A 25,617-nucleotide genomic window follows, 5' to 3' on the forward strand; every position below is an offset into this window, starting at 1 on the left:
CAGTTAAAATAAAACAACCCAGGGAGGGGAAACACATTTAATACTTCTGCCTTTATCCTTCTTGTCAGTTAAAATAAAACAACCCAGCAAGAGAACCATTCAAAAGTGCTGCTTTTAAAACCAATTATTTCCTGTATATGTATATTAATAACTTTTAGTTGTTAAAATAGCCATGAAAAGGCAAGGCTACCGAAGTTTTTGATCTGACTTTTTTCACTCTCCAATTTGCTTTGCTTCTTCAGTTTGCTCAGCCTCTCCTTGCAGACACTAACAGCTTTTCAAAACACTTAAATCTGCATTACATGATACATTTTAAGTATTCACAATGCTTAGCTTTGCAAACAAACAGGGTAAATTCGAAAGCCTGGCAGTCCTGTCCTGGGACTCAACTCTGCAGCAGCCCCAAGTGCCAGAAGAACTAAAAATGCAGTAGCTACCAAAGCCAGAAAGGGTAGTTCCCAGCATACAAATACATCGTAGCCTTGAACAATCCATGTATTCATCCATCACAGCTAAGACATTCTGGAATCAATTGTACCATTTAATTTCTGTATATGCAGAATTAAACTGAATTGTAACTGTCTCTGTCAGACATAGTCACCACCGTTCCTCACCTTTTGGAGACAAGGAAGCAAACCACTCATTCCTCTATCATTGGGATTGTCCACTAGCTTTCATTTGCTTTCCTCTACCTACATTCCCCAGCTGGGCTGGCCAAAGCATTTGGCAAATGACACTGTAAAGCAGCTAACTTAAATTACAAGCTACCTCACTGGCATCACAAATGCAGTTAAGAATATAAGTGCAGCAAATAACACCGGGAAGCTCAAGACAGACCCTTGATTTGCAACAAAACGCTCCCACTGGCCTTCTCAGAGAGCAGGACTGGATTATCTTTGACAGTCTACTTTTTAAGACACAAGAAACACTTAAATTGTAAAAACAATGACAATACACACCGTACACTAACCCTTGACAAAAATGGAATTCTATTGCCACTCTGAACAGAGCCATTTTGCTTGGAAAATGAGTGTTTTAGTGCTGATCTTGGCATGAAAGGAAGTTGTCCCAGACCTTCTTTCCCTTCTGATGTTTATAATACCCTTAACAGTTACAAAGTTATACTGTCACCACTGTCAAAATAAATCCAGTCACTTGCAACTCATCTGCGATATCACAGTTAATTTAAGTAAGATTTCCATCAGAAATAAAAGCATCTTTTATGAAGCATTGTATTAGGAAGGAGAACTCACTGAAGTCTCCAAAAACTAGACTATGAGGGAAGCATTTCAAAAGTAAGGAAAAAGTAAAAGGAAGGAACCTGCACAGTTTTAAGATGTCTGTTAGTCTTGTTAAATAAGAACTAGACTCCTTTGAAATAAACCATGGCATCCATTTGATCTCCACAAGTTTGAGCAAGCTTTAAACATTTGACAAAACATTTAATGGAACACTTAAAAATCACTCAGAAAATGTCTAAATATTTGAGTCCTTGATCACAAAATTGCAAAAATGTCATAATTCCGTATGCCATCAGGATTATAAAGCCACACTATCCTTCCCGTTCCCTGAACTAATAACGTGAGTTACACCCCAAGTACAGCAACTTGCTACTATTTGCTAGTCTGAAAAGTGTCATACTTTGCCAATTTCACTCACAGATTCTTGCTCTGTAAGAGCTCTGACTATCTGGCAAAGAAGAATCTCACAATAACCACATTATCTAGGTCAAGAGCAAGAGATTAAAGAAAAAGGATGGAATGCCACTGATAATATTCAGTGGATTTCATAGTTAGTCCAAGGCCTTTCAGCCTGCTTCAGAAAGGAGCACGAAAGAGCAAATTATATTTAAGGAAAAAAAATACTGACAGCTCATCAATTGATTTTCATTGAAAATCCTGAGAAAAATTAATAAAGAAGTTAAGCTGCTGAAATACAGTTTCAGCAATTAGCTTAATGTCAGAGAATTCTAATTAGGCGCCTTGAGATTGCTATTTAGCGTTTAAGCCTTTAGAGTGCCAAATTCTCCCTTTCACACAAACTGGTTGCAAAATTAAAGACATTAGGCAGCCTTAATTATATTATCAGAACAGCTGGGATTAGGCAATCTCTGAAGTCAAGGCGGTATTCTTTTGTCACAGGGTAGAAATCCCTTGCTTTCCAGGGTGCCGGATTTTGGTGCTGTTCCATATCTCACCCATACAAAGCAAGCTGCATTAGAAACAAAAAAAAACGAGGACAAAGAACAGAGTAATGCTTAGCAAATAATGAACACATTAAGGAAAGAGAAAAGGTAGGTGAAAAGATTAAGCCTGAAATCGGTAGGTTTTGCTAACACCTCAGCTGGCACCTGGCCTACTGAGCCTCTAGTGGCAGAAAGACTAAGAGAAAGCTCTGTAAACCAGCTTGGCGAGTGGATACAACTCTGTTATCTAAAGCTAAAGCACATTTCGTATTCTCTTGTCCCATGGGGTGTGAAATTAGCAGCTATTGTTTTCACACATTTTTATAAACACAATGCCTTTTATGTCTTTACATTGTTTAGACCGCTATGTTTTTCTTCTCGCATGGGAATACTTTCTTTTTTTTTTTTTTTTTTCTTTATTCAAATTGTAAATCAACAGGATTTTTATGCCAGGAACATGTTGGCATTAAAAAAAAAAAAAAAAAGCCCAAAACAAACAAACCACCACCAACCATTTTATCCACAGAAACTTTAGCTAAACATAAACATCTAGAAACTGGCGAAAAATCTCCACACTTTTTAGTCTGTAATCCAATCAAATTAATATTTCACCAATAACGTGGCAAAGAGGAATTCAAGTGTTCAGCTTGAAACGAGAATTTAAAATACTACAAGAGAGAAAAAAACTACTCTTAATCAAGTGCTACAACCCCTGAATAGTTCCCCTCGATGTAGAAAAGAAACATATTGGTTTTGTTATGATGACCCTCTACATTTAAAACCTCTTCCCATTTAATTTAAAACTGTTTTGGTTGTTAACACCTGTGTGAGCAGAGGCATTCTTCTTACAGCTTGCAGAAAACTTTTTTACCTGCTCTACTTTCTGCCTCTAAAAATCTCAGGGAAAAACTCCTTTAATCCTTTAATCCAGTTAAGTAAGAACAATACAATGACAAAGCAACAACTAATTTTATTGATTGAAGTCATACTGAACTACAGCAACAACATTACACCTGAAACCAAATAAATCCATTACAGCTTAAAATATTTATCCCATTAGAATATTGCCCTAATATCCACTTACTACTCCTTACACTTTAGAAATATATTCTGCCTTAGCAGAAGATTAAAAATTTGATTTACAGTAAACATACTAATTTGAAGAATGAATTTCTTTTCCTAACAGCTTAGGAAGACTTTTTTCCCTTATATTTGTGCTTTGAAAGCATTCAAGAGTGTCATCTTAGTTTCTTCAGAAAACTAGGAAGCAAAGCACATGTTTCTTACTCTAGAATGACTGCACGCTCTCTGTGTGTGTGTTCACATGTGTGCATGGAAGACAGGGCAGGGGGGGAAGGAAGAGTGTGAGACAACATGCAAGCACACATCTTAAAAAGTACAATAAAATGAGAATTTTCATGGGATATGAACAAAAAGGAACAGATATTCTTACATGTGCTGCAACAGAAAACCCAATACAAATGGTGTGGGCAGCAGAGATGCAGAGTTTCTGAAATCTGGTGCATTTAGTATATGGTCTGAATTTCTGACCATGATCAACAACTAGGGATGATACCAAAACTCCAACTTACATTAACACCGAGCACAGCAAGTAAGTCCAGTCCTAATACAAACTATTTAACCAAATAACCACACATGGCAAGGAAAAATTCATGCAGTTCCTTCATCTGATAAGCAAATTCCCACTGCATTAGGGGAATGTAGTTTGGCCAATAGCTGAGAACTGCCACCCTCTCTGCAGAAGAATGGTGCCAGTCAGAGACCTCAAACCACTCCCCTCCTTCACAGCCATTTGTTACTGATTCCACCACTTCCAGTGCCAAAATTCTGCAAGCAGAGAAGTCCACACAATCCACTTCCATCAGTTGCTCCAGTTAACCTTGAACCACTTACTTTGTTAATTCATGCTACTCTAGAGGCCAGAAAAGCAGCTGACAACAAATAAGCAATCTTATGGGCTCCAAATTACAGGAGGCTTGAGTGGCTGTTCTGTGAGCTGCTACACAAGCTGGGTTCTCCACAATGGGACAGCCTGGACCTGACATGCAGGCACCTCCTTGTTCCCAGTTTATTCCCTTACCCAGTTGCTTAGAGGGGAACACTGGAAGATGGATCTTAATGCTGTCTTCTTAGCACTAACAGTGTTACAACAGAACTAGAAGTGATGCCTTGTTTGCACTGCTCTGTCCTTTTATCTGGTATAAAGAGGCAATACAGAAGCAAGGATATAATTTATTAGTCTCAATCGGGGAAGCATATCTGTGAGTCAACACAGAAAAGCCAACAAAAATAAAATGAGAGGAAAAACACTTCAACTGAGAAGACACAAATGCTCCCTATCCTGCATTTTTAAAAGCAGATAATAACAAAACCCCAAAACAACACTTTGCTCTGAAGTAAAAACTCACCTGCCCTGCTAACTCCAAACGTTTATTTCCATAGTAGTCTCTGTCATCTACTTTATTTTCTCCTTGAGCCAAAATTACTCTGCGTACCATCACTGCTGTGTATATGCACTTGGCACGAAAATTGAATTCTTTCACCTGTAAACAAAAAAAAAAAAAATCAAAAAAGCCCCCAACAAAACAAAAATATACCAATGCTTCAGGATCAATTCCTTAGTTCTTATTCAGACAAACACATCCATTTAAATCACTGGTAATCTGGGCTGATTGAGGAGTTACAAAAGGGATTTGTGAGGCTTTATTTTCTTAAAAAATGCAAAAAACCAAAAACATTAGTGACTTTGAAACAGATAGCAAATGAAAGTAAATCAGAATAAAGGTATAGGTCATGACATGAAGGTCCTGAACTAACAGCTGATACTGCCTGGCAGTGCAGAAAAAAAAATTCACAGTATGATAAGTAGTTCAATGGTACAGGATTTCATAAAGATTTCTTTGACTCAATCCAAGTCTTCCCCTTTATTTTGAGGATGATTTACTTTATCTCAGCTACAAAGACATCAAAGACATTTTTCTCTGCCAACAAAGCTCACAGCATAAATAATCACACAACCGTATCCCAGTTTAGAAAAAAACTAGAACGTTACATACAAGAACATGGGTCAGAATAGTTGAAGCCAACAGCTCTCGGGCTTCTTCCATCTTTGTTTTCTTTGGGCCTCCCCACATCCTTTGCCTTCTTACTTTGTTTCCAATGTACTTCAATGCCTGTCAAGAAACAGAATTAACCTGAGTTAATATCAGAATTGTAACCTACACAAATATACACATATGGAGATCTGTATGTATTCCTCAACATGTGCAATCCCACCAGCCACAGATGATACAAACTCCGAGCAACCTGCAAACCAACAAAGATGTAAGTGATGCTAATAAAAAAAACCTCTTGAAAATTCACACAATTTACTATAATTAAACAGACAACATGTTTATCATAGGTTGATGACATTTGGAATGGAAAGTGGTGAAAATACATAAATACTACAATATTAAAGAAAGAATATTGTAGAAACACAGAAAAAAGAATTCTATAAATGCAAAAGACATCTAGTGAATTTATTAGAATTTTAACCTCTGGTTCTTTTGTGTACTTGCTAAGTTTCATTCAGATATTAAACCATGAGGTAGCACTCACTGTTTATTATCCACAAAAGCTACTGTGTGGCATCCACGTCTGTCTCTGGAGTACTCTACAGTGATTAATGGATTCTTACTCTTACCAGTTGTCAATCAGTCTGCAGAATTCAGAGTCAAGAAACTATCCAAGCCCACACAGGAAGTTCCTGCCTGGAAATGAAGCCATGAAGCTGTGCAAAAGAATTACCCTCTCTACTAAATGACAGACTATCCTTTCCATCTCTTATCTTCCTCCGCAAATAGCTAACTCTCTATTAATTTCATCTGACATTTCTGGCACAGAGTAACTTCTGTATTTCTGTTTTTCTACCCTCCTGGATGCTTCACATTCATCTGTGTTCCTCCAGCATCAGCATTTCACTCTTCTGACTCTGAATTAGGAGCTCTTTAAGCTACCTCTAACCCTCAAAAGCCCCAGAAGACGAAAACCAGAAAGATGTTCACTTTACAACACTCAGCATCACACAGGGAAAGATTTGACAAAGTTTACAACAAAAGAGCAAAGTAAGATTAATCTTCAAAAGCTTCTTCTAGCAGATTAGTATGTACATGATGGAAACACTCCCAGAAAAATGGCCCATGTTCCAGCTACTTAAAAAAGTACACAAGCTAAGAGAACTCTGGTAAGTCTTTAGCAGGACAGAGGGTGGTTACTATTATGGGCTTCATACAAGAGATTAGAATTGGAGGAGAACATCTACTCATAATGAAATGGTCATACCCACATTAATAGGGTTTCTGAGAAATGGGGTGTGCAATTCCTATTTAAAAATGGGCATAGTCCTCAGAAAAAAACCCCTAATTTTATGGATATTGCTACTTGTCATATATAGGCTTAGGTCATTAAAACATAACACCAAGCTTCTGAAAACAAAGCCTTTCTTGACTTTGACTTTTTTTTCCCCAGTTAAGTAATGAGAGTAAAGTCTCATGTTTGACAAGTCCTGACCCCTTAAAAAGCCACAGCTTAAAATAACCCCCCAAAACAAACCTTAAAACAAAAGTGTATGTCCACTGCTGACACAGCAAAGTGGTCAATACCCACTGTCTTTGGATTTTTATGGCCTCTGGCCATGTGAAAAGACACACCTGCATCTGTGTAAAGATCTGAGCTTTTTGGCATTCTTCCAGGCTAGGAGCAAATGCAGCCATCACATGTTCCTCTGTGCCAATCATTTGTACAATCTCCTGGTCACTCTCAACACCCATGGCCTAGGAAAAGAAGAAAAGACAGAAATAACAAGGCTTTATGTTAACTCACTGACATTTGCTTATGCTAATTTGGTATTGTTTGTCTGCATTACTACTAAGCAAGAGCTAGCTCTTCTCTAAGAAACTGTGCCATCTGGCACTGGCAGCACATATTCTAGCTATGGAAGAAAGTTAAATGGAAATCTTGATAAGCAGCAGGAACACACAGACTTTTTGAGGAGCCATTTTTTTCCTTCACTGATAGGAGTTAAATTCTATTCTAGGTTTTTTAGTTAAGAAAAAAAACAAACTAGGTAATAACAACCCAATGTGTGTAACAATGAAAACCAAGTCAGAATAAAAAAAGGAAGATGAAATTTGTTGAAAGAGTACACACAGTCTCTTACCACAAGCAATTTTGCAAACTCAGCTGACTGTGATGTAGCACATCATATTTGAGAAACGTTTACAATTTACCTCCTTTGCAGCTCTCTGCATTTAGAAGATGACTTCACAATTCCACTTGAAAGACATTCTGTTATTTCACTGATCCTTGGACACCTTGTTAGACTTTATACCGCGGAAAAGAGCTTAATAAACTAAGAAAGCTCTTAACAGGTTTAGAAAAATCTCTCTATCAGTAAGTGTTTCAAGGTGGCAGCCAGCAGTGAAGGCTTTTGTGGATTCCAGATGGTGCTAAAGCTCCCCCCTTCACACATTTGCCTGGAGCACTGCCATACCAAGAAATGGAATAATCTCACTAAACCTCTTCTGGCTGAGTTATAATATGTTTCTCAGAACTTTGTGAGGAAGTTACGTTTGCATTCACATTATTCTCCAAACTGCCTGCCACAAAGACCATTGTAAATAATGGCCTATGTAGATCCTAGTATTCTGGTTCTCATTAAAAACTGGCAGTATCCCAAAAAGTCACATTCTCCTCAAAAACGCAGAAATACCTTCTCTTCTTTTTGCCTTCATTGAGTGTCACTTTGCTTAACACCTAGCTAATGCTATTCCCTTGTAAAACTGTTGCTCTAATTGTGAAGTATCCAGCTTCCTTTTTTTCTTTTTTTCTTTCACTTCTTTCTTTTTCAACAAAGAAGTGATTGGCTGAAGTTCCTTTAAACTCAAACTTTGTCTTTTCACCTTGTGGTTTATTAGAAATTAAAAGGAGTGAAAAAATACCATACGCTCATAACAGGGTAAGGACACTCCTCTTTTAGTGCAAAGCACAGATCACAATTCCACCATCTCAGACAGAGTTGAGTGCCAAATCAAGACACCATTACTTCACTGGGTAAGCGTGTTTCATCACAGTTTGTTCCCACTGAGTAGTTACCCCTCTGATCTCAAGGCTCTTTTCAGAACCAGCATTTGCCCATGTGATATTACTGCAGTTGAGATCTCTGTTTTTCAAGTATTATTACACTTCCTCACCCCTTTAAATAAGGTCACACAGTAGTTAAAAAACCTCAGCAGAGAAGTTAACAAAATCCCTCATTGCCCAAGAGCTAGACTCGTAAGAAAGTCTACAAAAGCATGGAAGCTTCACAACAGTAGTTTTTCCATGTGTCTAGGACTTAATAGCTGACCAGCAAACTAGTTTAGGAATGACAACTGGATTCATAAAATTATTGCACTTAGCCTACAGAAAAACAAAATTCTTGTGCCATTCTAGGCACATATACCACGAATGTATTTATCTAAAGCACATCAGCTGCAAGCCGACATCACCCTATTTCTGTCCATCAGGTTAATTATGGGATGGCAACCAGATCGTGCCATAAAATAAGTGAAAAAAACAAGTGGAAAAAAAAGTCAATCTTCATTTTTACTATGCTCTTTTGTCCACTAAAAAACCAGAAAGCCACAGTAAATTAAAGAGGATTGATAATTTTTTCTAACTTCATGATTCGCTGATCAAAAGATGAGAATAGGATGTTTCATTATACCAGCATAGACTTTCTAGCTGAACTTTGTAGCAGCAAATTCACTTGAGAATTCTGAATTTCTGAGTGGGAAAGGCTAAGATCTGCCACCAAACAATATATGTTGTATTGTTAGATATGTGCAAATGGGGAGAAATTAATTTATGAGTAATGACTAAAAACTTAGGCAAATGATTGAAGATGATGTGCTGATACGACAGCCCAAAAGTAAACCTATTTATTCTCCTCTGTAATCTCAACAATCCTGAGCAAACTTGCATGCAAAAATACACCTACTTGCAAAACTAACGGAGCAAGCAACAGGCCCATGCTGCTATCAGACAGTTTGTAATGTTAACACTTAGTTTTTCAGTAAATTTGGCCCTGATGTTACACTTCTAAAAAAAAACCCAACCAAACCCAAAAAACCCAACAACTAAAAAACCAAACTAAACCAAAAAAGGTACTTCAGAACTAGCCTGTAACCTCATTAGGTCAGCAACAAAATATTCCTTGGTTGTTGCTTGTGTTACAGAAACACTGAGGATGTGCAATGTAGGAATGGGCCCTAAGCTTAAAGCACTTATGGTCCCAGGACAAAGCTGAGGGAAAGGGAATTAACATAAAAGCAAACCAGGAGACAAGATGTCTTGTTTCTTTTTGATTGGAAGGCAATGCCACAAAGGGATAATTTTACAGGGGAGAGGAGAAGGAGTCATTGTAAAGGGATAAGTTGACAGTGGCAGCTAAAGGATGAGGAGGGAGATGGTATCAGGCTGCTGAAGAGCATGGTTGAAGGCTAGTCATCAATGGACATAAACCAGACAGGTCAAAGCAAGGACTCAGAATATTCAGATCATCCTGAGTTCAAGTGGGAAAGTGGTCCAAATGGGGCCAATCACTTCCTAGGACTAGAGAGCTTCCCACTGACCAAAACGTGTGCACATCAATATTTGTGTGTGCACACACACGTACACAGGAGAGTGTGCATGAGAGAGTGTGAGCCCAGCTCTTCCTCCCCCAGCTGGTGTCTTAATGATGATGTCTAGGCGTTTCCATGGCACTTCCCTAGAATGTAGTTCTGCAGTCCATCAGGCTAAATTACAGAATGGAGACAGGCAGATGACTGGATTAAAAAGATGTCAGGGAAGTTCAAGGTTGAAATCACAGACAGAATTGGTCTGGAGCTTTCATAATTCAGAAGATACGAGCTATGAAACTACAGCCATGGGAACTCATAATCCTGCAGATCCAGTAAGACCACCATTCAGCTGTTCCTCTAGAGCTGCAACTAAACAGCTCCAAGACTAACACAGGTTTGTAAAAATGAAACTTGACCTGCTATTCAAATCTTTTGCCGCAGGTCCTAGAGCAGCTCCTTATAGCTCCAACATGAACCAAAGATTCTTCATCTAGTGACTCAGGTTGTAAAATTCAACATTCAAGTCCCTTAGGTTACTTATAATTCTCTTCCTTCTCTCACCAGTTTTGGTGCAGCATGCAACCTTCACTTACTTCAGCTCCCAGGACTCACTCAAGTCTACCAAATCAAGATCATGAACACAAAAGAAAAACAGTCCTTACCTTCAAAAAGCTCTAACTCGCTGCAATGTAGTGAGCTCCCTGCAAAACCATCTCACCTGTAAGCCTGACGTTTTTCAGGACAGAAACACCCTTACATACTACACAAATATTCCACATGTCCCCTAATGCTCACTGCTACCTAAAACTGCTCAAGCCCCCCAGGTAAAGCATGTGTACCTCACAGCCTGACATATTCAAAAAGCCACTATGCACAGTTCACACAGCCCCAGGAGCTGTGCACAACTGGCACGGCTAAAACAAAGGTCTCCCCGGGTTGCAAGTCAACTCAGGACATCCTAAATAGCACTGCAGTTGTGTATTTATATTAACTAATGAAGAAGTGTTACAAAGTAAGCAGGAAGCAAATTAGCTGTGTCTGTTTTCCATTACAAGGCAGTTAACAGCCCTTTCAAACCTCAATGAATACATACTTTGGGGACAAAATTTTCCAATTTATATCACTACTTCAAACCAAAGACTGCATTTACATATATAGGGACTGCACAAATGCTTTTGTCACTTCTAAGAAGAAAGGTTAAGGAAGATTGTTTAAGCTAGCACAGCTACAAATCTCTAACAACTCCACATGTGAAGAGCAGATACTCCAAGTCTGTCCTAGAACAGACACTATGCCTTTTGTAGCCTATCAAATTTCAGTCAGTTGTGGTCAATGTGCTAAACTTCACAAAACCACAACTTATATGTGTTTGGCACAACTGGCTGTATAACATTTAAATGTGCCAAACCCAAAGATCCTTACAGGTCTGGATGGCAGAAAATCAAAGCAGCAGAACAAGGTCATTCGGGTTTGCAGTTACGGATAAAGAGGAACTGCAAGGCAGACGTCTCCTTCAGGGTGACCCTACATGATCCAGTCTCCCTACCTATCCAGATCAAGGGACCTTTAGATCCACTCTATTTCCACCCCTCCCCACAGCTTCCTCACCAAAAGAAAGGCCAGGGAATAATATGTTCAGGTTTTGCCTTAAGTCTTCCCTGACTTTATGTCTGGAGCATGAGGGTGATCTTATGCTGCAGCCTAGGGAGCTCTTTAGGAATTTTAGGTGTCAGCTCTGTCAGTAGGTGGTGTTTCTAATGCTCTGTATTTCACAGTCCTTGTTTTTGACAAATATGTCTAACTTTACAGTTGCAGTAGCTTTAAATCCACAGTAGATGACAGATCTCCAATACTTGCTTTCTTTTCTCTAATATTACAATGGTTTTCTTCACCTGATCTATTTCTTAAGCGATTTGCAGGAACACCACGTCAATTAAAGCTATTGGGACTAGAAAGACAATTCAAAATTGCTCAGTTTTCTCCCATTGACTCTCAGGGAGTCCCTGACAACACTGTCCCCTCTAGGTGGCCCGTGCACTGCATAGCAGCCCTCTACCAATAACTATTTGTTTCCTTAGTCAAACCACGAGGTCTGTGGAACTTGTTTGGAGCCCGGATGCTGGTCTGGGAAGAAATGCAGAGCAGTAAGTATTTACCACTGCTTTCTTAGTTTATTTTTAATTAGAAATTACACATGCAGCTGGCTACAGTAAAAGGCAAGGATTCAAAGGTAATCAAAACTTCAGCACTTGAGATTGTCTGTGCAGCTTAACTCTGCCCCTTGCAGATGTGGATCTCTACATGACAAGAAGCAGAACATCTACTAGTAAAACAAGACACATGCTTTATGCCCAAGGCTTGGTGTCAGCAGAAAGGAATTATTTTCCTAGGTTTTCCAACAAATCTCTTGTTTACAAAACTGCCAATAAGAGAGAGCTAAGGTTGGATGGGGATCCCTAACTTAGGGATTCTCCAGTTTCAGGGCTATTGTGTTTGTAACCTTGCTTTTAGTAGTTAAATAGAACAAAGCAATACCACAACACAGCAATGCCCAAGAAAAAAAGATCAGAGACTGGTGACTGCTAAAGGTTCCAGCTGGAGACTCACAGAAAGTGGATAGAAGATCCATGAATTTCGTGTCATTAAAGGAAAGGTAAGGAAAATGACTGCTCATGAGAACAGTTAAGTACCAGTCAAGAATGGAACACTCAGCTAATTTGCTACTTCATTAAATCAACATAAACAATTAAAAAGCAGTACAGCCAAGAGCTCCTAAAAACTGTAACCTCTTATTCAATAAATGAAAAACTATGCAAGATTATTCAAAATGTAAAATATACCTATTTAGATAATTATAGCAAGCACTGTCAGAAGGTGATCAAATAGTCAGAAAAATCCTGCTTTAGAAAAATAACCCAACAACAATCTCCTCAGACTTAATAACCCGGACCAGTTACTCTATGTGAGCAGGTATTTGTCTGTACCAGCACAGGGCGACAAAATATAATAAAAGTCTGTAAGTGAAGGTGGAATCCAGTTGCTTGGTACTGAAGCAAATGGATTAAGAGCCACATTAACACTTCGATGAAACACAAAAGTTTTTAACTTAATTCTGGCACTTTTACATGCATTTATGCCCATAAATAACTTCTCAACCTCCTTTAACACTGTCACTAAAACATCCTCCAACTTGAAGAGATTTGCTTCATCAGAGATAACAGATATTTATTTCTCAAGTCTAAACTCAATTATTAAACTATTTTCTAGTACCAAAGCACTTCCTACATGAAAACCGATTCTTACAACTCTCACCCAGCCCAAGAGCTGTGGTCACATTCACAAGCCTGTACTTGCCGACGCCAACGTATCAGCGCTGCGGGCACAGACTGTTCGGATGCCGTGAGCACGTACTGCCCTCTCCTGGCAAATCATTTTTTCGAGCTGATACTACCTCTACAAACCTGTGCTGTGAAACACTACAGTGAAGACAAAAAGAGGGCTTTTACTAGATCCAAGCAGCAGCATTTTTGTGCCCTAAGCCACCTTCCCTGCGAACAGTGACACTAAGGCTGCTGCCCAATTTCCTTCTGCACACACAGTGTATCAGGCTGCAAACCCACAGGCAGTAGCAGAGCATCATAGGACAGGAAGGAGTTCCCAGCTGTTGGCAGGACAAGTCCCATGGGCCATGCCCTCCTGTTTTCTCCAGCAGCCGGACAGCACATGTCCACCCAAAACCTCCATGGCTGCAGTCTGTGCATTTGATTCCACAGACAGATGAGTTACCAGCCTGCTCCTGGTCCTGCTGGGCAGCTAGGGAACAGTCATCGTTATGTCACACTGATCACACATTCAGTGTGTGCACCCTTGAGTGAATTAAAATGAAAGGGAGAAGCAGAGAGTGAAAGAAAGCAGTTCTGGCCGTTTCACAGGCAATCAGGGTCAAGGCACAGCCTTGTCACCAGCTCAGCTGGAGGGGCAATACTCCCCAGTTCTTGCCCAGAATTAGAAGAGGATGCCTCTCACAGCCCTTTGTCAGTCCCACCAGAAACCACCTCAAAGCTACAATGCCTGTCCATGCATTCACTGCCCTGAAGATACTGGTGAGTCTCCCTGAAAAGGTAGGGATTCTGAGGTATTGGAATCGAGGCAGGACTCATTCACAGGTGAAGTAAACTGCTCAGGAAATGCAGCCACTCTAGTCATCTTATTGGATTTAGAAATAGGTCTAAGAATTGTAGGACTGCCCCACAGGCTATCAGTTTTGTTTACAGTTATGACTGGGAGTCACATATAAATGAGCTCATGGCTATGCCATATCCCTGAATCCGAATCAAAGGGTGTTTAACTACTCACCACTACACAAGTCACAGCTGGGAACAGGCTGGGACCAAAACCAAAGACCCTTAACATGAGCTTGCAACATAAATCGTAACAAACCAAACCCCTTCTGACCTTCTGCAGCAACAGAGGCACCTTACAAGGCAGTGAGGGGGTGGCAGGCGTTTGTCTTGGCACAGCAGTGCTCTCCTCGCAGAAAAACGCAGCACTTTTTCTCCTTTTTGCTGTACAATAAAGATGACTTTCCAGGGGAAAAAAATTCCAATCTCTAAGCCCTGCCAAGTCCTTCTGTACATGTTAACTTGAGAGCTGCTGCCGATCTTCCTTCTTGAGCTGCGGCACAGCTTTTTTCTGCCTTTTCTTTTTTTTCCCCCCAAACTAACAGCTGTATTACCTTAAATATGATAGCAATGGGAATATCTTCAGAGAGAGTGTTATGCCTCAGATAAAATCTTCCTTGTTTCACAATCATATTTGTTCTGCTCTTCTTCTCGTGAGTGGAACTGAAGTTAAAAAAAATAGTATTATGTCCAACAGAATGTTTGCACTGACTCCTAAAATCTTTTATAGAAAACTTAGCAGGCTTGAACAATCTTTCAGCTGAATTAATCCCACTCTCTCCTCTTTAAAAAATTATATTAAAACAGCCAGACATCAGCCAGTATTTCCAAAGAAATAGAGTATTATCACCTGTGATGGGGACTATTTGGAATATCTGACTTAGGTAAGTAGAAGCCTGCACTTTTCAAAATCATCCTTGCATGCTTTTATCATCAATTTTGATGTAACCAGCAAGGTCAAACTGTGCACAAGTACTGCTGCAACAACAGTAATGAGGTAACAGTACTTTGTTGTATGTTAACCTCATCTAGGCTTACTGTGAAACAGTAAAGTAATTAGGAGAGATGTGTGAGAGGCCTCTGGAGAAGAAAAAACAGCCCTCACATTCGAGTGACAATTATTATTATACTAGATGCAGCTTAAAAAGAAACCAACCAGAAGGCAAATAAAATATAAAACTTAATCATTGAGAAAAGGCCAAATTTAAACTAACTTGCTATTTTCAGTAATTTTTGCAGTACAAAAATATTTGTTTCCTTATCCACTGCCTTTGCCTTTAAAAGTTTTTATGTCAATTTGATGCAGAGGCAGACAAAAGGTTACATCCAATTTCCACTGCAGCAACTTCATGTTACTTGCTGCAAAATGAGACCAAACACCATCAATTAGGAAGTGCACTTTATGTTAAAAATTCAAACTTGCTTTTCCTAATCTGGGGTGAATCCTGAAGCACATAAGCAACTCTCACTGATTTTTGTGGGAATACTGCACTAAGTGATTTTGGGATTGATGTTTAGCATACAAAATGACAGTAGCAAAAGGGGGACATTGAATATCTGCATCTTTTTCCTGTTCAACTATACATGGAAGAAACCTACACAGCTATTTCAACTACAACAATGAAGTTCTAAAGCTTTGAGTTTACCTCCTTTATGTAATTGCAGGCATTTACCATACCTGGTAACAGAAGCGCCAACTGTGCCCTTTCTATCAGCTTCCACAATGATCCTGTTTTTGGATAACTGTTCTTGAATAAGAATGACTTTCTCTACACCTTTAACAATGAAATAGCCACCTAAGCAACAGAAAAGAAAGACTTGACATGTCAGTACCATTGTGCCTTACTTGCCTCTTTCAATATGTCTTTGGATATAATTTATTAAAAAGTAAACCATAAATACACGAAGTGCAAAACAGAAGAGTAAATTCTCCTTTAAAAGAGTAATGAACAAGCTTAGTGTGGAACTTATGATTACTACAAATACCTTTCACTAGACAAAACAGGACTTTTGGTAGGCTCATACATAGTATTTGAGATCTAAGACTTCATTTGGGAAGTACTCAGACAAAAAGAACCCACAGGCACAGAAACAGTAGAGCTGTAAAAAACCTCCAAACTGTAACGTAATCATAATTATTAAAAGACATAACAGAATTGTTAGTTTGATAAATTAGGTAAAAATACTGCCTGTCAGAAGAGTATATCATAAGTACATCAAATAAGGAGAATAAGTCTTCCATAATTATTGACTTGCTCTCTTCAGCACTCCAGGGAGAAACTTCTTTTGTATTATTTTTAAAAATGTATTTTAATACCCTTGTTGTATCTAAGACAATATAAGGAATCTGCACATGAGCCATGTTAGATTCCTCTCTTAAACTGTATCTATTAACGCTCCTCAAGCACACATCACTGTACCTTAGCACCACAAGCAAACCCAGCACAGGTCCAGTGCATGCTTCAAAAGTAGCAGATAAAAATCAAACCTTCATCTCCTCTGTACATATCAAATATTACCATGTAACACTTTATTCTTGATTTACAAAAGGCAGCAAATGAAGAGTTCCCCCTCTGGAGGTCACCATTATACTCCACTCTTCCCTGATCCACTTAGATTTCATGAATGAACTCCATCTCTGTTCCCATATCACAAATCACTATACAATACTATATACAAAATTCAAAATACAATATTAAAAGTTTTTGTATATTGTTTTTGTGGTTGAAAACTTGATCTACAAATACAAACTATCCATGTTCTCAACCATGTCTTACTGTTTTCAAAAGCCTGATGATTTCTGTTCGTTACAAGTGTACACTTGAGAAGTTTCTGCAATGACTTCATGGTGGTAGGAAATATACTAAAGAGGTATTTGTTTGCTGAAAATAATTTAAAACTAAAAACACAGACAGCAAAAAAAAAAGAACATGAGTGAAAATGTACCTGGATCTAAAGGACATTCATTAAGTTTGGCAAATTCTGCTGGAGTTTTCCCAGTAAGAACACAATTGGAGCTACGCAGCATTATAGGCATTCTGCAAGAAAACCAGTTACAATTTTACTCTAGATTCAGAGTAAAAGAGAAGAGTCAAATTCAGAACAAAAACCACGCTGAACAAACTGGAGAAAACATGTTTAAGGTAATTAGAACACATGCATGGTATAACCAACAGGTTTTTCCTTTAAACCCACCTTATTTCATTGAACATGTAATTGAAAAGAGACCTGAAACTGGACACCAACTAACAGAAACCACAGACTTCTTCCTACTTAAAGGTTATGCAGCTACTACAGGCATTGTGACAAGCAGAGTCACCAAGGCCAATTATAACTCATGCAAAAACTCCTGGTCTCCGAAAACAGGCTGCAGTGAAGAACGTGCCCCTGCAGATCCAGCTTTAATTAGATAAAGCCAGTTCATATCTTATTTCCCATATAGGAATGACACCTTCTGGCTGCAGACAGATAGTGCCTCTAATACATAACCTAAGCATGAAGTTTCCCCAGTAGTAGCTTTGATTTCTCTGGTGTCTTAGCACAGAAGTCCGCAGCAAGCATTTTGTGATGCAACATATAGTGGAAAAATATTCCAAGAAATGAAAAACTAATTCAATGCTTAGGGAATTAAAAAAGAAGAGAAACTAAAGATGCACAGACTGGATATGAGGCAAAACTTCACCATGAGGGCAGTCAAGCAGTGGAAAAGCTTCTCCCTAGCACAGGGAAGCTGGGAAGTCTCTATTCATGGAGGTCATGAAGACCTGACAGGATAAAGCACTGAGCAACCCAGTTTGATCACAGAGCTGACCCCCTTCTGAGCAGGAGCCTGTACTAGAGGTCTCTTTCAACCCAAATTATTCTATCACCCTGAGATAAATCAGGGAATTGGGAATGTTCACTTTCAATTTGGCTTATTCAACAACTAACTAGCAATGATTTTGCCATTATTATTAAAAAGTGTACTTTTATAGCCAGCTTCATAACATACCTTTCCACTCTCAGATTTTCATTAAAACTTTTGAAAGAGATCATAGTATACTTCCAAAGAGAAAGCTGCATTTTGTAAAAGATAAAAACAGTTTATCACTACGTCTACCAAAAGACCTCTATGCCCTTTAGTCTCTTCTACAAAAAAGCTGACTTTCATTCCACCTTACAGAATTTCACTCCTTAGACAGCCTTTATAAGATCTATGTTCCAGGTGTTTTTTTCTAAGACATATGTTGACAAAATTTACTCATGAGCTCTACTATTTACAATCTCTGAGATAATTAATTCAATTTTACTTCAATAAAAGATTAGGCTACATTTCTTGTACTCAAATCTTATAAATTATTTTAATTTCTTTGCTATATTCATATTCTTATACATTAAAAAAAATTGATGAACTCAATTTTTTTATTTTTTGCAGAATATAAAAATCTATCTTGTCACTACAGTGCTCTATGCAGACAACCTACTTGCTCCAATCATTTCACTGAGAAAGTATTTCCTAGAGATAAGAAGTTTCATATAACAAGCAAAATCTTTTGTCACACACAGTGCATTGGCTACTTATATCAGAAGCAGGAACCAGTTAGTACAAGGTACTGCAAAACGGAGTACTTACATGCCATTACTGAAAACTCCAATGAAACAGATGTCTTAAAGTATCTTATTTATTTCACTTGCACACAATAAAATATTTTGCTGCTACATTACAGAGAATAGCAATTTATTCTCTTTATGGGGATATTTTTATTTTTTTTAAATACCAGAAGTTATCAGGAAGAAAACTAAAAAAAGGAAAATAAAGTTATGGAGTTACTGTGCATAAAAGCACAGAAAATTTGGAATGCTACTAAGCATTCAAATGAAATTTTCCTTTTTAAAGGCACAAAGGTCCAAAGATACTGCCTTTTTTGCTTTCTTTTTTAAATTTGTTTTGTTTCTAAAACACACAGGTTATCAGTGACTCTGCCAAACAATGGAAAGAAGAGTGTAAAGAACATACAGCTTTCCTGTCCCAGTGTGAACTGTATGTCAAACAAGCATTGTATATACTCACCTGGCAAAAGGAAACCAGCATAATACTAGGGACAGATGAGGAAAATTATTTCCCATGGAAATAATAACTGGGTATTAACAGTTTTTAACAGCAAAAAGACTTCTTGCATGTATGCCCTTAAAACCACTCCGACGACATAACTGTAGTTTTTAACTAAACCAATTTTAAATGAGAGCTTAACGTTGTAGAGCAGGGCTAATGCTTGCTTTACTGATTTTACCATCCAACTTCCACAGATGTAACTCTACACATTAAGTATGGAAGACTGAGTAATTTGCCTATAAAGCAAACATGCTTGATTTCATTTTACAATAATGCAACTTGCACCTCCAGTACTCTTTCAGGTACTTCCCTCCTTGGTTTTATATCAATAGAATCATAGACAACATCTTTGGAAGGAGACAGACTATCAGACACTTCTGCAAAACAAAATCTTAGAACCTAAAAATCACATCCTCTACAGCTGTTTATCAAGATTTGCCTGCTCAGTGACTCTTTTAACAAGGAAGTAAGGTTAGCCTACATGTATTTTGCAGTAAAAACTCTTCCCAGCATGGCACAAAAGGAAAACTAATACCAGAAGCTCAGTATATGGTATCTTACCTGCCAATGGGTAACGCATTGCGGATGATCCTCTGGCTACCTCGTGTATATTCAATATCCACGGTAATGGGGGCAGAATAGGTCATGTCTCTCAGGCGGCACTAAAAGGAGAACAGTCATATTGGTATTTGTTGACTTACAAGCTGAAGAATCTCTTTTAAAACATCCCGTGTTTGTCCTGTGTCCTCTAAGTCCTCACAAAGAAATCAAGCAAAGCAAAGCTTGACCAAGATCATGAACCTGAACTGTGTTTGACAGACTCTCTTATTTAAAACAAAACCCAAGAAAATCCAAACACGACTAGTATGATGTTCCAAAAGCAGCCAGTAGATCTGTGTCTGCAGAAGACAGCACTGCAGAGCATGACTTCCAAACTGCTTAATTAAACAAACAGGTCTAATCAGCACAAAAACCATACTGTGTCTGAACAGTGCTCAGCTCAGGGACATCTCTATGTGAAGACTCTCAACAGGTGAAGAATTGTGCTGTCATATGAATTTTGACAGAATGGAAGAGTAAGAGAGACACCATGGAATGAGCAAATGTCACTATATAGTACCATTTCTAAAGATGACTTACAGAAGGCTCAGTAGAGAATCACTTCCTGCAAAGATTGGCAGAATCTGTTTGCAAATTCCTCAGAGAGCAAGAGAAGCAGGATATACATATCTAGGACATTATATAGCTCAAGGCTCAGTCATTTCTAATCTGATCTTTCTGATCCCCAGTCTCACTCTAAGACTCTGTTTTCAGCCCTTAAGGTATTGTGTATTTTCATGCAAGACCAGCCTTATTGCATTTGCTGAACACAACAGAGCACTCACAGCAGGTCATTCATGACCTCACTGCGTATTTTATACCTTTCAGCTCCAGGATTATAGGTTTATCAGTGTTCAGACTTGCACATTTATGGTTCTGTAGTCCTTCAGTGTGTTGATTATGCAGTAATAAAAGGCAACTAAGACTGTGCTGTGCATTGAAGATGCAACTGTATGGAAAAATATGCCCCAAGAATCATCGCAAACTGGATGCTCCTTCTCTCCATATTAAGAAGTAAACCACTTCTCTAGTAATAAAATACTGAGCACACCAGCAGTTTTCAAACTGTGACTTGCAAGAAACTAAGTCCCACTGCACTCACAGCAACTTCATCAAATTTAAAAGTAACTGAGAATATTTCCATTTTCCAATTACTTTAAATTCATCTGCATGAATAGTTCATGAAACTCCCATAAGGACTGCAAGAGAGGGAGAGTTAGACAGCCTCATTAGTACTACTTAGGGGGAAAAAAAAAGGCCTTGGGATTCTGTGTGGGTTTTTTTAACACAAGACATAGATATAAAATATGAACTATGAACTACAATGTAATATTCCACCACTTGCATTTTTGTATCACCTTCCTTCTTACTACAGACACCTCAAGGTAAAAGATAGGCCTGACTTGATACAGACTCAGACCCTTATGAAAATCTGATCATTTTAGGTGTCTTTGGGAAGGAATTTTAAAAGCCTTCAAAAGAAAAATGTAAAGGCGCACTCATACGTATCCAATGCTCTTTTTTTTTTAAATTGTACCTCTGACCTGACCTAAACAGCATCCTATTTAAGAAAATAACTATGGTCTTCATGTGTGGATAGTACTCTGAAAAATAAAGAGAAAAGATGCACTACATTAGGTATCAATGAGGACGTATCTGAGATGCAAGAGTAGGTTATTCTAAACTCAAGGTCAATCTGATCTATGAAGCATTTATTTTGCCTTCTTCTGCATGTACAGTCACTTTAGTTCTAAAGTAACCAAGCATTGTAATACCTGGGTTCTTGGATATGAGTTGTTGGCCACAAATCAAATTTTGCATGCAATTTCATTCATACAAATCTTCCCCACTGCATTTTGTGCACATTCATATCTACTGATTTAACATTAGCTACACATTTGTGAGATGCATGAACTGTCATGTGTTACATCTGACTGCACTGTCAATGGCTGAGTTACTGGCCCTAAAAGCTTCCCATTGAACCAACCAGATCTGAGTCAGGTCACTGGAGACAGATCCTGCAGCAGCCACTAAACAACTTGTTTTTACAGAACTCCTCCAAAGTACAGAATGCATTCCATGGTAGTTGAGATCACATTAAAAAAAGCCCCAAACAATTCACCTTCAGGTATCAAGTGGATATAGCAAGGAAAAAAGCATCTGATACATGAGCTGATTTATGAGGTTAACAATGGGCTGTATGCTGGTAAATGAGAGCAAGTTCCAAGCTCAGTTCCCATTTTGAGGCCAAAAAGAGGTTGTCACCACCTCTGTTGCAGTGGTATAAATCTCAAAGCACAGTATCTGGAGAGAAATACTGTGTTCCTGAGCAATCTCTCAAGAGAACTGAAAGGCTCTAGATACCTGAAAACAATCCTAAAAGGTCCAAAGTTTATGTTAGTTTATGGTTTTCTTGCACATACAGAAGCTACCTTATATCCTGCTAGTCAAAACCAACAGACTTTCTGATTTCAGTCAGAGCAGCATTTGTTCTCCAACATGCATCTTTATTCCATTTGCTAACCTACATGCTTACAGCAGTGCAAAGAAATTAAATATACTCCCCATAAGGCTAATGTTTTTCTGCAGCTTCTTATAATTTTATCAACTTTCATCTGTTTCTGCTCAAAGTTTCCACATTTGTTTTCTGACCCAGACTTAAAAAATATGAGCAAAAAAATCAGATATATGTTCCCAAAGAAGACCACAAGGGAAAGGGAGACTGAAGTGACTTACAGTGTAGACAGCAGCAAGGCTAATATTAAAAAGAAGTTAATAAATATATCAAAGAACACTACATTGTAGCGTGTGGACTTAAGCTTTGCCATAAGGAGTGCCACAAGATTAAGCAAGCGAAGTACTTTTCATTACTTTCATGGAAACCCACTCAAATTCACCTACTATGAACTACAGAACACAGCTATATTCACCTGTCATAAAAAAATACAATTAAAAAATTAAATCAAAAAACTTTATTACATGATGTTTAAATTGCTGAGGCTTCTTTCTACAGTGATGGTGGCAGGCACTGTATCACCTAACATAGCATGCATGTACTCAAAATAAAATGATATGCAGCTACTATCCAAGACATTCCCAAGATCAAATAAACAAACAAGACAGATGTAAACATTAATACCTCATGAGGTGATACAGGTCGTGTCACATTGAAGCTTTCTTCTACATCTGGAGTACCTACGTAGATATTGAGGTACCTGTAATACACACAGTTTCAATATGAGCCAAATGTTTTTCAGGCAACCTGAAGGGAGCAAAATTTTACATATACTGAAAAATGAAGTTACTTTGATGTAACTTCTGATGTACAGGCTGATTAATCATGAGCAATGATTCTTCCCAAAGTAACTCACTGTATTTGAGTTGTGGTCTACTTAGTTAAAATTTAACCTGCATATGCAATAAACCCCAAATTACCTTTGCAAATAGACAAAGAGAAACTCCAATCTGTCATCTGAGATTACTGAACTACAGAATAATGGTGACATAAGGTATTGTTAACAGCTGGTTATTAAGTCTGTTTCAAGAGTCTTCTTTAAGTCTCTCATTGTTCATTGCATCAAATAAGAGATAAGCCATGGAATATACTCTCTGATTTATACCTACACAAGTGCCTACAAACATTTTATAGCCAACAACAAACCCAGGAGATAGTACGCAGGCTGCTACTCATATGGAAATCATTTCATGCTTACTTCAGGTACCACATTGGGTCAGCATCACTTGTAACTTTTTCATTGGCCTTCATGATTTTCTTTATCTGGAGGGGAAAAAAAATAAAATAGAACCATGTGCCTTTTCTGAGTACTGCAAGCTCCTCTCTTCCCACCAGGTAAGCACATACCTCTACGTTGATGAAATAGTTGAATGAGTCTATGTGCTGTTTTACCAGACCTTTCACCTGAAAAACACATGCATGCAGCAAATAAAATTAGCTTCAATAACGTTAATCGTACAGGGCAGAAATTAAGATATAAGCATTTATAGGTACTTTTGGATCTGTGCTAAATTCTTTCAGATGACAAACATGTTCGAGCCTTGCAGAATCCACATCTGTGGCTATACACTGCCTATGACAAACACAGCCATGAACTGGACACCACAGTCCTGTGTAAAGACCATGAATAGGGTCTCTGAGTGCCAGTAAAACAGTAAAATAATCTGGAACCATTACACATATACACTGTTCATTGAGAACAGCCACATAAATATGCAAAGCTCTAAGAGGATGCATCCACAAAATAATCAGTAAATTAACAAGGAAACCGATCTACGGAATGAGTTTATCCATAACTGCAGAGAACTAAAAAAAAATAATAATTGTGAAATTCACAAAAAAGGTGAGAACAGATATTCTGGGAATAGCAAAAAACAGCAAAAGCTAGAAGAGGGAAATGTAAAGTTAGAATGGAGGTGAAGCACTCATGCCACAAAACGTGTGTATCACTAACCTTTAGAAATGCTGGAAGAAGTCTCCATTTTTCCTGAAAACAAAAAACAGTTTGAAATATCTTTCCAAAGAGTAACCAAACACCTCAGATGCTTGAGCTTTTTTATCTGTTTGTTTTATTATTATTGTTGGGTTTTAGTCACTAACATTATTTCAAATCAGATCTATTGAGGAAAAAAAAAAAAGACTCTCTAAAGCCAACATAGATGGATAAAAATGACCTGGATTATTTTAGTAAGCCATATGTGCTATGCAATATTTACTCAGGATGCACTGAGTAATATTTATTCAGCACACTGCCTTTTCCAAGGGCAACTTCTGTGAGAATATATATTTCTTAGAAAATTCCTTACTACTATGTCCTCATTTAAGATCAACTAGCATTTTTTTTGTCAACACTGTAAATTATATTCCTAGGAAGGGAAGACTTCCTATGACTTTTACTTTACAAAATACAAGCAAGAACCTCAGTCCTGGGAGCAGCACTCGTAGACACAAGTCTCTGTAAAACCCACCAGAACCCTGACTCCTACAAAGACTCAGCAAGGCTGACGAGTGCTAAGCATATCAAGGTTCCTACAAACTTTCCCCTATTTCTATTCTTTAATGATCACAGGGAACATCTCTTTAAATCAGCCCCATCTTCTCTCACCACGGCATGGGGAGCCCATGCCAGATTTGGGAGGAGAGATACCCAGACAGCATAGACTGAGGTCGCATCACTCCGCTCCTGCAGAGAGTAATATCCACAGAGCACCAACACCTCATAATTCCGACACTCAGCATTTGGGAGCACGCGGCGTGGCTGTGGTGTGACACTGTAGCTCACGGTGCAGGAGCACGTAGAGGAATTCATGGCAAAACACAGCGCCAGGCACCCTGGACACGGAGGCTCCACGCCTGGAGTGCTCTTCCTACAGGAAAAGCCCCGTGGAACCAAAGGGACTCGAAATTCGACCCTCATCTCCTCTCCGTGCCGACGTGAGGCAATCAGCTGGATTTAAAGGGCTGAAACCTCCGTGCCCGCGTTTGCAGGACACGGGCCGGGCAGAGGCTGAGGACGGGGCGGCACCTCAGCACCCGAGCGCAGGTCCCGCACCGCGGGCAGGCGGGCTCCTTCCCCCTCACCCCACCTCACCCCGGCCCGGCCCAGCCACGCTCCGGGAGCGCCCGCCGCCCCTTCCCTCGCCCCCCCGCGCTGACCTCCACCGTGTTGACCGGGGCCGCCGCCTGCTCCGGGCTGAGCGCCCCCAGACCCAGCGCCTCCATCGCCGCCCGCCACCCACGGACCGCGGCGCTCCTCCTCAGTGCGTCCCCCCGCGCACCGGCGCCGCGCCCGAAGGTTCCGGGCCCGCGGAGCCCGGGCAGGGCGATGCCTGAAAGCAGTGAGGACTCTCCAGACCCCCCTTCCCAGTGCCCGGGCT

The 25,617-nt window shown here is 39.1% G+C and overlaps 1 protein-coding gene across 1 annotated transcript in view; it reads right to left on the reverse strand.

The window, feature by feature from the left end:
• POLR3B (RNA polymerase III subunit B) overlaps positions 1 to 25,617 on the reverse strand; it is a 76,776-nt gene extending 51,159 nt beyond the window's left edge. The window contains exons 1-12 of the mRNA XM_051784361.1: positions 25,397 to 25,617; positions 24,195 to 24,227; positions 23,588 to 23,644; positions 23,439 to 23,503; positions 22,865 to 22,940; positions 19,687 to 19,787; positions 16,980 to 17,071; positions 15,712 to 15,829; positions 14,588 to 14,696; positions 6,898 to 7,020; positions 5,263 to 5,379; positions 4,615 to 4,749 (exon numbers count right to left, since the gene is read on the reverse strand). Of these exons, the coding sequence (XP_051640321.1) occupies positions 4,615 to 4,749; positions 5,263 to 5,379; positions 6,898 to 7,020; positions 14,588 to 14,696; positions 15,712 to 15,829; positions 16,980 to 17,071; positions 19,687 to 19,787; positions 22,865 to 22,940; positions 23,439 to 23,503; positions 23,588 to 23,644; positions 24,195 to 24,227; positions 25,397 to 25,462 (1,092 nt within the window). The 5' untranslated portion in view covers positions 25,463 to 25,617. The remainder of the gene's footprint in view (positions 1 to 4,614; positions 4,750 to 5,262; positions 5,380 to 6,897; positions 7,021 to 14,587; positions 14,697 to 15,711; positions 15,830 to 16,979; positions 17,072 to 19,686; positions 19,788 to 22,864; positions 22,941 to 23,438; positions 23,504 to 23,587; positions 23,645 to 24,194; positions 24,228 to 25,396) is intronic.

The sequence above is a fragment of the Manacus candei genome, unplaced genomic scaffold, assembly GCF_025592945.1.
Source record: "Manacus candei isolate 608988 ecotype Guabito, Panama unplaced genomic scaffold, ASM2559294v1 h1tg000018l, whole genome shotgun sequence".
Lineage (NCBI taxonomy): Eukaryota > Metazoa > Chordata > Aves > Passeriformes > Pipridae > Manacus > Manacus candei.